Source organism: Microcebus murinus, chromosome 12, assembly GCF_040939455.1.
Source record: "Microcebus murinus isolate Inina chromosome 12, M.murinus_Inina_mat1.0, whole genome shotgun sequence".
NCBI classification, from domain to species: Eukaryota; Metazoa; Chordata; class Mammalia; order Primates; family Cheirogaleidae; genus Microcebus; species Microcebus murinus.
This window is the reverse complement of record NC_134115.1, coordinates 12,187,986-12,202,285: the sequence shown is the minus strand read 5'-3', so window position 1 is coordinate 12,202,285 and position 14,300 is coordinate 12,187,986. Positions and strand designations below refer to the sequence as shown.

Genomic DNA, 14,300 nt, shown 5'->3' with positions numbered 1-14,300 from the left:
ATTGTATGATTTCATTTATATGAAATATTCAGAATAGGCAAAGCATAAAGTAGATTAGTTGTTACCTGGGGCTGGAAGTAGGAATTAAGGATTTCCTGAAAATGAGCACAGAGGATCTTTCCAAGGTGATGGAAATATCCTAAAACTAGATGGTGATGATGAATTTTCAGCTAAGTAAATTTATTACAATCCATTGAATTGCACACTTAAAATAGGTAAAGTGTGTGGTGTTCGGAAGTATACCTAAAAATAAGATGATGAATCTATGGGAGGCATTGGAAGTGTTTAGATTCATTTATTTATATGGCAGGTAAAGACTTTGATATTATAACCTCTTGAAAAAGAAATTAAAAAGTCTCTCTAATTAGGAAGTTACATGCACAAGCCCAGAGAAGACACATGATTGGAAAAGATTTGAAGGACTCCCCAAGATCTCTAAGTGGGCTAATTGGTGAAGGTCTTCCCTTGTACAATGCCAGTCCATACAAACTGGGAGAAATGGCTTTTTTAAATGCATAAAACAGCAAAAAACAAAACAAAACAAAAAAACCCAAAAAACAAACAAAAAAAAATACAAAAAACAGGGAAACATGGCCAAATAAAAGGATCAAATAAATCTCCAATCTCTAAATTAGTAAGAATAGTACATTGAAATTAGTAAGAAAAGCTATTTCTTATTAACCATGATAGCCCTTCCAAGGTTCTTCCAAGCTGGGTATCAAAATATATGACGCTAACATTGATAGAATTGAAGGGAGAAATAGAAAAAAACACAATAATAATAGATTTCAATATCTCATTTTTAATAAGGATTAATCAGACTGAAGATCAGTAAGAAAACAACTTGAGTAATGCTGTAGTCCAATTGGACTTAATAGACTTACACAGAACACTTCACCCAATAACAGTAGAATACACATTCTTACGTGCACATGGAACATTTTCCAGGATAGTCCCATATTAGGCCACAAAACAAGTTTTAATAAATTTAAGAAGACTGAAATCATACCAAGTATTTTTCAACCACAATGGTGTGAAACTGAAAGTCAATAGCAAAAGAAAAACTGGAAAATTCACAAGTATGTGAAAACTAACACACTCTCAGACAGCCAATCGGTCAAAGAAGAAATCACAAGTAATGTAGAAAATAACTTGAAACAAGTGAAAATGTAGACACAACATACGAAAAATGGGATGCAGCAAAAGCAGTACTAACAGGGAAGTTTATATTGGTAAATGCCTACATTAATAAAGAAGAAAGATCTCAAATCAGCAGCCTGGCTTTACATCTTAGGGAACTACAAAAAGAACAAACTAAACCTAAAGTGAGAAGAAGGGAGAGAATAATAAAGATTAGAGCAGAAACAAACAAATAGAGAATAGAAAAACATTGAAACTAAGAGTGAAGTTTTTATAAAGATCAGCAAAATTGACAAACCTTTAGCTAGACTAAGTAAGGGGGGAAAAGAAGACTTTAATAATAAAAATCAGAAATCAAAGAGGAGAAATTATAACTGATGCCACAAAAATATAAAGGATTTATATACAAGAGACACTATAAACAATTATATGACAACAAATTGGATAATCTAAGAAGAAATAGATGAATTTCTAGAAGACCACAGCCTACAAGACTGAATCATGAAGAAATAAAAAATCTGAACAGACTTATAACTAGTAAGGAGATTGAATCAGTTATCCAAAACCTTCTAACAAAGAAAACCCCAGGCAGGATGGCTTCACTGGAGAATTCTATCAAACATTTAAGGAAAAATTAACACTAGTCCTTCTCAAACACTTCCAAAACGTTGAAGGAGACAGAACACTTCCAAACTTATTTTATGAGGCAAGCATCATCTTGACATCAAAATCAAATGATGCTACTATACTACAAGAAAAGAGACAAATATTTTTCATGAAGCTTGATGCAAAAATCCTCAGCAAAATACTAGCAAACTCAATTCAATGATACATTAGAAAGATTATATATCATAACCAAGTGAAATTTATTTCTGGAATACAAGGATGGTTCTACGTACCAAATTCAATCAATGTAATGCACCATATCAATAGAATGATGAGCAAAAACCACATGATCATCTCAATTACTCCAAAAAAAAAAAGCATTTGACAAAATTCAACACCCATTTATGATAAAACACTCAGCAAATTAGGAATAGAAGGAAATTACCTAAACATAATAAAGGCAGTGTTTGAAAAACCCACAGTTAACATCATATTTAATGGTGAAAAACTGAAAGTTTTCCTTCTAAGGTCAAGAACAAGGCAAGAATATCCTTATCCTCTCTTACCACTTGTATTCTATATAGTACTGCAAATCCTTGCCAGAACAATTAGGCAAGAAAAAGAAAAGACATTCAAATTGGAAAGGGAGAAGTGATTTTATCTACGTTTGCAGATGACATGATCTTATGTGTAAAAACCCTAAAAGATTCCACAAAAAACTATTTGAACTAAAAGCTATTAATAATTAAGCAAAGTTGCAGGATATAATATCAACACACAAAAAACAGTTTCATCTGTGCACTAACAAACAATTCAAAAAGGAAATTAAAAGAATTCCAATTAAAATAGCATCAAAAAGAATAAAACATTTAGTTTTAAGAATAAAACTTAACCATGGAGGCCAAAGACTTGTACACTGAAAACTATAAACATTGCTAAAAGAAATTAAAGAAGATGCAGATAAATGGAAAGGCATCCCATGTTCATGGATTGAAATACTTAATACTTTAAAATGTTCATACTGCCCAAAGCAATCTATAGATTCAGTGTAATTCCTAGCAATATACCAATGTTTTTGTTTTAAGAAATAGAAAACATCATCCTAAAATTTATATAGAATCTTAAAGTATCCCCAAATAGCCAAACAGTTTTGAGAACGAAAAGGGTGGAGGTCTCACACTTCCTTTTTCCAAAATATATTACAAGCCACAGTAATCAAAATGATATGGTACTGGCAGAAAGACAGACATATTGACCAAAGTAACATAATAGAGAGCCCAGAAATCCTCATGTATATGATTAACTGATCTTTGACAAGGGTGCCATGGTTATAAGATTGGGGAAGGATAATCTCTTCAATAAATGGTGCTGAGAAAACTGGATATACATGTGCAAAAGAATGAACTTGGACCGTTACCTTACATTATGTACAAATATTGGCTCAAAATAGATTAAAGACCTAAATGTAAGACCTGAAAGTATAGGAGAAAAGCTTCATGACATTGGATTTGGCAATGATGCTTTGGCTATGACACCAAAAGCATAGGCAAGAAAAGTGAGAGTAGAAAAAAAGGATTATATCAAATTTAAAAGTTTCTGTGCAGCAAAGGAAACAATTAACAGATTGAATGACAGCCTATGATGGAATGGGAGAAAATATTTGTAAACCATATATCTGGATAAGGGGTTAATATCAAGACTATACGGAGAACCCTTATAAGTCAACAACAACAAAAAATCCAACTAATCCAATTAAAATTAGGCAAGTGACTTTAATATACATTTCTCCAAAGAATATATACAAATGACCAATAAGCATCTGAAAAGATGTTCATCATCACTAATCATTGGGGAAATGTAAATCAGAGCCACAATAAGATATCACTTTATACCCATCAGAATGGTCAGTATTCAAAAGGAATGAAGGAAGGAAGGGAGGGAGGGAGGAAGGAAGGAAGAAAATAAGGAAATAAGTTTTGGTGAAGATGTGGAATAACTGGAATCCTTGTGCACTGTTGGTGGGAATGTAAAATGGTACAGCCACTCTGGAAGATGGTATGGGGGTTCCTTTAAAAATTAAAAATGGATGTACCATATGATCCAGCAATCCCACTCTGTGCATATATCCAAAAGAATTGAAAACAAGATCTCTAAGAGATATTTGCACACCCACGTTCATTGCAGCATTATGCACAAGAGCCAAGAGGTGGAAGCAACCCATGATGGGATATGCCCATTGTGAATGAACAGATGAAGTGTGGTATATACAGACAATGAAAAGTTATTCAGCCTGAAAGAAGAAGGGAATCCTGTTATATACCAAAACATGGATGAACCTTGAGGGCATTATGCAAAGTGAAATAAACCAGTAACAAAAGACAAAGACTGCATGATTCCATTTATATGAGGTATCTAGACTATTCAGACTCTTAGAAACAAAGTAGAATGGCTGTGAGAGGTTAGGAGGAAGGGGAAAATAGTTGTTGTTCAATGGGTATAGAGTTTTAGTTTTGCAAGACGTAAAAGTTCTAGAGATCTGTTCACAAGGGCATATAATTAATGGTGCCACACTGTATACTTAAAGATGGCTAAGATGGTAAATTTTATATTAGGTGTTTTTTTTTTTTTTTACCACAATTTAAAAATATTCTTCAAACTCCTATTTTCAAGAAAATGTAAACCACAACATTAGTGAGACAGCCATCAGATGTGAACTCTAGGATGTTGGTGATGTGAACATAAATAAATAGGCCCAACTGCTTTGGAGAACAAATTGATCTTACTGGAATTTGGGTTTCTCATTAGCCCCTCTCCATGAGTGTTTCTGTTTACTGTAGCCTGCCTCCAGTATTTGTGGGGAAGATCAGAATGTGGTGTTGGTTGGGATTGCCAATCAATTGTATTCTGGGCATTAGAGCCCTTCCAAATTTCCTGGGGGTTGATAGCCATGCTTACTTCTCCTCCCAAGACTCCTTCCTCCTTCCTGTTGGAGACAGGACATTTCTATTTGTCTTTTGCTTCGGAGCAGTGGATAAGAAGGAAGTGTTTATGAAGGCCTAGACAGCTGGCTGCTGTTATTGCAGTGGCCTAAAAAAATTGTCTTGTTGGCTGCTGGGTTGCCTCCTGGTCCTTGAATTCACTCCCAATGTAACTGTAAGAGAGTGGTCCTCTCTTGCAAGTTTTGGAGCTATGGTATTTTCCTTCAAAAAAAGATCCCACCTGCCTACCATTTCAAGCTTTTCTCATAATTTATGGATCACCAAAAGTTCCTCTGTTTTATAGTTTTTAATATTGAATTGTAAAAATTCTCCCCATGATTTCTAGGAGTTGGGAGTATAATGTGAACACTAGGACATTTATGTGTTTAGTTCATCACTTGACTCCATCTCTTATGTTACATTTTCTTCTTATTTTCTCTTGACTAGATTATGAGAATTACCATTCTTCATAGGTCTTGCATTTTAGTCCTCAGGAGCTATAGAGGTTCTCTACACCAGAGCTATTCAAAGTGCTGTCCTTGGAATCAGTGGCATCAGCATCCCTGGGGGACAGGCCAAGGAACCTTTTTTTTTAACATCTTTCTAAATGTTTCTTATGTACACTAAAGTTTGAGAAATGCTGCTTTACTCTACTTCTTTAGTAGCATTTCCCAGAATTAGATATTAGTCCCTAGTCACAATCTGAATACTTTAAAGTGGCATGATAGAACTGTATTTAACGTTTTTATTTTTGTTGATGAATTCTTTTCCTATAAAGTGTTATTAGTTTAGCTGTATTATTTTCTTAATAATCAGTAGTGAATTCTCATGGAGATAATTTTTTTTTGTTTAACTACACATAGTGATCTGTTCTTATGGGATGAACAGTTTGTTTTTTCTCCTCAAATACTCACGTTTTATAAAATTCACTTCTCATTCTTTACTACTTGCCTAAATGGCAGAGGTCCCTTCAAAAACACTTACCTTCCATAATGTTCTATCATCATTCTTTTACTCACCACCATGGTAGTTTTTAGATCTAAAATTAATTAATGTATTTTCCAATCCATCATCTAAGGGGTTAACAAAAAGACACATTTAGCTTGAGTTGTAAATATCTTTTATTTTGGAATAGAATATATGACCTTACTGGGTAAGATGGCAGAGGTGGGCGTGTGTGTGTACGCGCACGCACACATGTGTGATGAAGGATGCTTTTTAAGTGTGTATTTTGCATGGAGCCCAGCAGAATATTTTGCATAGAGTTAGGGCTGGATGGATGTTTGTGCGATTGAAGGGTAGGCCTGAGAGCAGTGTGTGTGCATCACTCGTCCAGAGTCTGAAATGAAGTAAGCGTAGGGCAGTCTTGCCTTCCAGCCCTGATGCATTAATCCTCCTCCCTAAAAGACCTGTGAAGTGCAACTTTTTTCTCATTATCTGAAAAGAGAGAATGAGAAGAGTTAGAGACTATCACTAGTGACTGTATGGGTAGAAAGACTATGGCACTGAGGACATTTAGCAAGCACTGAAGCTCATGGCTACAGATTGTATCCGCTAATTAGACTGAAAAAGATCCAAAATAATTTTCCTGAAAAATTTTGAAGTCTCATGTAAACTTAGTTCTTGGGTCTACCAAAACTCAGGCTAACTGATAACCTTCCAAAGGGTTTCAAGGTGCTCATGGCCTTTATGGCTCCTTTTTTGCTCTGAAGCTTGTCAGAGCATAGAGATCCAAGTTCAAGTGGAGAGTTATGCAACACTTTCCAGACTGGATTACGCTAAGCATTAAGTCTTGACTGAGCGCCAGAGCAGCACTTCCAAAATGATTTCTGCACAAGAATTCAACTGCAGAAGGCTCAACGGTAACCATATACTGCTGGGAACGTCCTTCCTGTGTGGTTGTACTGTAGCTTCCAAACCATCTGCAGCAAACTGTAAGACAACAGGATAAACTGACAATGCTCAGAATGCCGCTCCTTCTAGACAGTTTGTAGCAAGGAACAGGACAGAACTTAAACATTCTGTCATTGAATTGTTGATTTTACTTGGTGGCAAGTGAAACTCTATTTAAAATGCTATGACAACACCATTTATCAGGCCTCTAAAAATAATGTGAAAGGGAACTAAGCCGGTTTTCCAACTTTTTGTTCTTCTGACAGTCTGTGCATCTGAATTTATGAGATCAATGTCTATATGTTTATGAGGCTTTGTGAATCTTTAGAAATGAACTTTAAACATTCAAGTGGTGAAAAGTGAAATAAAACTATAGATGCCTTCTAGAAGGAGAAAAACAGTAAAATAGCATAGCATTACAATACTTAAGTTTGAGTGTTTTTGGCTGCTTGAACATTTGAAGTCATACCAGTGAAAGGAAAGGAATGATAAAACTCAGATTCATAAATGGATGGGAATATCCTGGATTTAAGCATATACCAGCAAGCAGTTGGCCTGTGCTGTATTCTGATTCAACATGTTTGACTTGTACATCTTAAAAATGTACAGGTAACTTCAAATATGTAGGAGAAAATTATGTAGTATTATGATACATATCTTAAATATTATTGTAGCTAATGACTGCCACAACTGTAATGGCCCCAGCATGTTTGGCAACTGTCTTTCAAATGTTATCTCTACCTGGTTTCATGAAATCAGTTTCTGCTTGAGACAAGAAAACATATTTGGTTGAATTTGTAATTCACCAGAGACCTGTGGACTTAAGAGTTCTGAGTCTCACACAAGCTTTTAGAGGTCCAAGTTCTTTTCTGGATAACGAACAGAAAAGTTCATTAAAAGAATCAAAGAGCTTGTCACACATCAAATTGCTTTTTAAATTCAGTATTCTAATAGGTATAAATGAACTCAATCCAAAAACTATATATGGGCTCAACACATTCAGAAAAGTACCTGGAAAAAAATTTATAATATCTTGTTGAATTCTAAATTCTTTAAAGAAAAGAAAAAGAAAAGACTCTCTGGTAAACATCATTCAATAGATCAAATTAGAAATGTACCAGATGTGTCAGTTTCCAGGGGACATTCTGCTAGCACAGTGATCTCAAATTCTTGGTAAATTCAGTTAAGAATTTTTCTAATTATATGTTAGATTTGCTTTGACTAGGAATACCTAAACTGCTAACCAACTTCATTGCCATTTTATCCCTGCTGCTCTTGCCAGCCAGGTACCAGTATGGACATCCTTTAGTGGACTTTCTTCTGTGTCAGGGAATTTGTCCATGTTGTTTTTGAAAAACAAACATCCTTAACAAAGAAACAATTATGAATTGGGGAATGAAGCTGCTTCCAAAATGGCACAGTCTCGCACAAAGGGAAGTTTTTAAGCTATAAAAAGCATATCAACTGATATCATCCAGCGGACTCTCCTAATTGTGTGGTCAGGAGAGTTTATATGCTTTTTTGAACTGTCTTCTCCTGTCCAAAGGTGAGAAAATGAAAAGCACAAATAATTCTACAGAAATAGTCTGAAAAGAGACTGGTACAAGTCATGGGAAAAGTATAAAAAATATAAATAAAGGGAAAAAATACTCCAGGGAAAAATAAATACTAAGCAATCTCAGGCTTATTAGAGGTGATAGGTTTTTCATGAGCTACTCTTGCTCTTTTGGAAACAAGAACCAGAGGCAGGAAATAACTCCTTTTTAATAACTATCATCTTTTCATTTTTAGTATTTTACTAGGTAACATAGTTTTTAAAAGTTTAATTATAAAATACTTAAGACATATAGAAAAACTGCGTGTCCATTGCCCAGATTTTATAATGTTAGTATTGTAGCATTCTATTGATATTTATATGTGATCTTTTTAAGGAAATAAAATATTTCAATTGCAGTTGAAGCATCCTTCTCCCACTCCATTTCTTCTCCCCTCCCCCCCAAGTACGCACATTCAGGAAATTGACGTAGATTCTTCCTGTCATGTTTTAACACTTGTCAACGGAAAAGAAGCCAAACTCTGTAAAATAATTTAAAGAGGTTTATTCTGAGCCAAATTTGAGGACCATGGCCAGAGCCACACCCAAGAAGCCTTGAGCAAGTGGACTCACTGTGGTTGGGTTACAGTTTGATTTTATAAATTTTAGGGTGACAGGGATTACAGGTAAAGTCATAAATCAATACATGGAAGGCATACATTGGTTGGGCCCAAAAAGGTGAGTCATCTCAGAGCAGGGGCTTACAAGTTATAGATGGATTTAGGGATTCTTTAGTTGACAATTGGCTGAAAGAGTCTGGCTTTATCCAAAAGGCCAGGAATAAGTGGAAAGGAATGCTTGAGTTAAGATAAATGTCTTCCATCTTTCATATGATGCTATACCAGAATCAGATAAGAAAGTAAACCACATTATAAAAACCTGTTTACTGAGATTTTATCATTTGTAAGCATGACTCACCAGGCCCCCTTAGAAAAAGGAATTTGGGCAAAAGAAAAGGTTAGAGTTTAGTCCTTCTCAGAAGCTAAGCAGGGTCAGATCTAGCTAGTACTTCGAGGGGAGAGTTTAGTCTTCAGACTTTACTTCATATATATGTGTATTGCTGTGAGTGTTTTAAAACAACATAAGTAATGGCATATTGTGGAACTTTTTTGCAACTTGCCTTCTTTATTCATTACTATATTTTTGAGATTTATATTTGGATACTATAGGTCTAGTTCATTTCAACTGCCATATAGCATTCCATTCTGTAAATAAATAATCGTTTATTCATTTCTGTACAAATGTTCAGCAAAATTGAATCTACCCTTTACAAAGAGTTCTGTTTAAGTCTCCTTAACCTATAAGAGGAAATAGTAGCAGGGTACTACTAATTGTTCTCCAAAGAGGTTGTACCAATTTGTCTATGTTCTCATCAGAAACATCCTGGAGTTCTTTTTTCTCCATAATCTGGTGGATGTCTCACTGCAAATTCAGTGTTGTAGTTTGCATTGAACAATGCATTGAATGAACTACTAAAGAATTAGTAGTGTTGAAAGTGGTTCTCTATGGAAATCAGAAAATGGGAGTGGGAGTGCACTTTCAAAAGCTGCTATTTTCATAAACTTTGAAGAACTATTTGACTGTTTATAGTTGCATCTGATAAAGTTGCAACTTATCAGTTGCATCTGATAAATTTGATAAAGGTAAAGTCTAAGTTAAAGAAAAAAAGAATACACAAGCCTCCTACAATGGTCTACAAAAGCTTTTCTGACGTCTTCCTCCCACGTTCACTGTGGTCGAGCCACCTTGGCATCCTTGTATTCAGATATTGAGGACCTTTGCATTTGCTTTTTATCTTCCTGCAACATTTTTCTCCTAGATAGATACATGTTTTGTTCATACACTTCCTTTACATCTCTGCTCAAATGTCACCTTCTCAGTAAATTCCTGGCACTTCTTAATCCCTCAATGTACTTTACTTTTCAGCATGACACTTAATATCATCTGGCATTTTATTGTTTTTCTCCCTTACTTTGTCATCTTTGCTCCTGTATCACGAACACCTCAAACAGAACTTTGACTATTGTAAGGGATCAAAAATTGTTCATTAAATGAATGAACAGGACAAACATACACTAATTTAAAAACAAATTCTCTGAAGAGGAAATGCAAGTGGATAATAATTACTAGATCTCACAAGTTATCAGGCAAATGCAAATGAAAAAGCAATAGAATAACAATCTTTGTCCACCAATTTAGCAAAAAATAAAAACAATAATATCATTGACAAGGGTGGAAAAGTAAATTGGTACAGTCTTTTGGAAGACAATTTAATATGCCCACTCATGTGGGCACAGCTAGGAACGTGCAAGGATTCCACTGTGGCCTTGGTATAGTGAAACATTAGAAGCAACCTCAGTGCCTATTAATAGATACATTGTTAAATTACAGAACGTACTTACTTTCATTCTTTTTTATGGAAGTAGTATAACATACGTATTTTCTAATAGGCAGCAAGTTTTTTTTTAAAAAAAAAGGAACAGCTATATTTTCTATATTGTGGTACCACTTGTGTTTCACAAAACACAAGACCAAATTTCTGTATTTATGATTATACATGAAAATGTCTAGAAAAGAATCCAATAGCGTACACCTAGAACTTTCATTTTATTAATCTCTAATTCATTTAATATGTAGTTCTTGAGCATGCAGTGTGTGTTAAGGAGTTGTCTCAAGGTGCAAGGAATAGAGCAGTGGGCAGAATAGAAAAAAGTGCCTGTAGGAGGAAAATAGACCATGAGCAAGATACAAGGAAATACCTCACAGGTCAGGTGGTGAAAAGTGGGAATGAAGAAAGTAGAGCAAGGGTGAGAGAGCACTTGAAACTCTGCTTCCAGTGGTGCTTTCCGTGGACACGTCCTGTGTGACGGACACATCCTGTGAATTTGCACTCATACTGTAGCCCCTGGCCTCATGCAGCATAAATGAGCACTTGAAATGTGGCTAGTTAAACGGAGGAACTAGATTTTTAATTTTATTTTAATTTAAATTTAAATTGCTGCAAATGGTGGACAGTACATTGATATGGGATGATCAGGGAAGACCTCACAAAGTAACCCTTGAGCTAAGGCCTGTGTGAAATGAGGGAGCTAGCCATGTGTCACAGGCCGAATGAACAGCAGGACCTTATTTGGAGCAGTCGGAGGTAGAACAGACAAAGGAGGAGTGGAAGGAGATGAAGCCAATGAAATAGACGGTGGCCCACCGTGGAAGGCCTTGGTGGTCTTTGCTTGTTCTCTGCATGAGGTAGGAAGCCTTGGCAAGACTTTGAGCAGACAGGTGACGTGATCTGCATTTTAAAAAAGTTGCTGGAAGTGTTCTGATCATAAGCCTTAGGAATGAGTGCAGGAGCAAGAAGATAGGAGGCCACTCCATAACTCAGGCTTGCCAGTGGTGGAGGCCACAGTTCAGAGGGTAGTAATGGAAGTGTTGAGAAGAGGTCAGATGAGTTGACAGTATTTACTGCTGGATCAGGTAAGGGGCATGAGAGAAAGGGAGGAAGCAGAGTTTGGGCTTGAGCAAATAAGGCAGAGAGCACTAGGGAAAGAGAACATTTGGGAAAGGAATTCAAAAGTTCTGTTTTGGGCATGGTAAGTTGGAGGTGTCTGTAGATAGTTATACCAAACAAAGTCCTGACAATGAGTGATATGGAAATGAGAATGGCAGCTAAACGGTTTCTTCCTAGAGAATTGATTAAAAGAAAAGAGTTCATAGATGGGTATTAGAGTAGTCCTCTTTACATTAGGACCTGTCATTGACCTTTTCAGCATGAAGATTTTATTTTATTTCTTTCATAGAATGGCTCCTGAACGAGTAACATCCCTGTCACGAGTTTGTGTCCCTCTTGTTACTCTGCCAGATGTTGAACCCCTGGTGGAGGCTCTGCTCACCTGCCATGGACATGAAGATCAGGAAATCCTCTGGCCTGAGTTCTTTGATGCTGTAAATGAGGCATTTTTGCAGTAAGTGATATTCATTTATCCTATCATCCAGCTTTGTTTTTCCTTTTCTTAAAATGCTTCAGTGTATTGGAAATGATATACAGCAGCAGTTTTCAAACATTTTGACCTCCATACCTCTTTAAGCTCTTAAAAGTTATTGAGTATACCAAGAGGTTTTTTTTTTAATGTGGTTATGCCTATGAGTATTTACCATATTTGAAATTAAAACAAATTTTAAAAATATTCCTTCATTTAGAAATAACAATAAATCAGGCCGGGTGTGGTGGCTCACACCTATAATCCTAGCACTCTGGGAGACTGAGGTGGGAGGATTGCTTAAGGCCAGGAGTTCAAGACCAGTCTGAGGAAGAGCAAGACCTCATCTCTACAAAAAATTTAAAAAGTTAGCCAGGTGTGGTGGTACATGCCTGTAGTTCCAGCTACTCAGGTGGCTGAGGCAGGAGGATGGCTTGAGCTCAGGAGTTTGAGATTGCAGTGAGCTGTAATGAGGCCCAGCCTGGGTGACAGAGCAATATTCAAAAATAAAAAAGGGAAAGAAATATAATAAATCAATTACATGTTAACAAAATAGCATGTTTTTATGAAAAACAATGATCTTTTCCAAGGCAAAAAAGTTATTTGACAAGAATGGCATTATTTTTACATTTTTATGAATCGCATTGTCTGGTATGAGATAGCTGGGTTCTCATATCTGCTTCTGCATTCAGTCTGGTAGGATATATTATTTTGGTTGAAGTATATGAAGAAAATCCGGCCCCACATAGATATGTAGTTGGAAAAGGCAGTAATATTCTAATAGCCACCTCAGATAATTGTGGATACTTTGTTTTGATACCACCAAAATTTGAAAACGGTCATTTTTTAAAGGTTAATTGCAATGTGGAATCTGAAATTATATCACTGAATTTTTCATACTCTGTTACATTAAAACACTGAAACACCCATGGGTCTGTTTTGCACTTTTAATGGATCTTTTGCCTGTGCATCATTCATTAGGGAATAGCTCAATGGAATTTTGGTTCATTGAATTATGCAGATCTTCCAAATATTGACACATTTCACTATACAATATCAAAAGTTACAATCATGGCTATCACCACCAGTCTTATCAGGAATATCTTTAGGTATTAGAAAGCTGTTAAGCTCATGTTGGCAGACACAGATTTTCCAAGATTCTAATTTCTCCTTAAAAGCTCAAATTTATCATGGGATACAAATGCTATCACATAATTGTTTTCCTTGAGATGACTGGGTCACTTTGCTAATTTTTGAGAAAGAATGTGCCAGATACCACAGTGTGAATAGCCATTGCTTGCATGCTAGTCATTCTTTCAAGTAAATTTCCATGGAAAAAAAAGTGATCAGATGGGCTCATAGCTCAAACAGTTCGGATGAGTGTTTTTCTCCAGACAACTATTGTTTTTTGATGAAGCACAAGTGCTTTGTGCATACTTTCCTTTTCACCATACAGAATCTATTTTTAAAAATGTTCTCCAGAGTGAGAATTTAATAAAATCAATATTTTATACTGTTCTTCAAACATTCTTATATAAAATTGGCAATGATTTTACTGTGCGTGTGTGGCAGTAAAGAATATGATGATGAGTCCCTCCTTTGATCTGCAGTGTTACTCACTGTTGTATTTGCAGTATCAGTGCAAACAGTTATCAGTGCCCCATTGTTCCAAGAAAAACCAAAATAATTATTCAGTACTTGAAGTATTTCTTATCACTTGTGTGTGTGGCCAAGTTTCACATAAAAGATCTTCTTCCATGCTTAGTGGGTACTGATACTAGAAAAATATAAGCAACACAGAAGGTTCTGATATAAGGTATAACTGTACTCATTCTGTGGATGAGATATCAGTTTATCGCATCTAGATTTAAATTATTTAATTCCTTTTTGTTTAGACTCTGAATGATTGGTCTCAAATTGATGCTGCAATTAGCTTGCACCATAATAGTATTTGAAACATTATGTTGCATAAGACACAATAAGGTAAATCATTAACATCTGTAAAGCCAAGGGAAAAATAATTTTTGTAATATTTTTGCTTTTTATTTACAGTTTAGCCCACTTTCCCTGGAGTAGATGTCTCCATCTCATGAGTCAGAGAATTCTCTGACA

At 35.6% G+C, this 14,300-nt stretch overlaps 1 protein-coding gene across 2 annotated transcripts in view; it reads left to right on the top strand.

The window, feature by feature from the left end:
- Nucleotides 1–14,300, top strand: part of FANCC (FA complementation group C) — a 257,374-nt gene that overhangs the window by 176,572 nt on the left and 66,502 nt on the right. For both annotated transcript variants that reach the window (XM_012748191.3, XM_076008547.1), the window contains exon 7: nt 12,009–12,173. In XM_012748191.3, the coding sequence (XP_012603645.2) occupies nt 12,009–12,173 (165 nt within the window). The remainder of the gene's footprint in view (nt 1–12,008; nt 12,174–14,300) is intronic.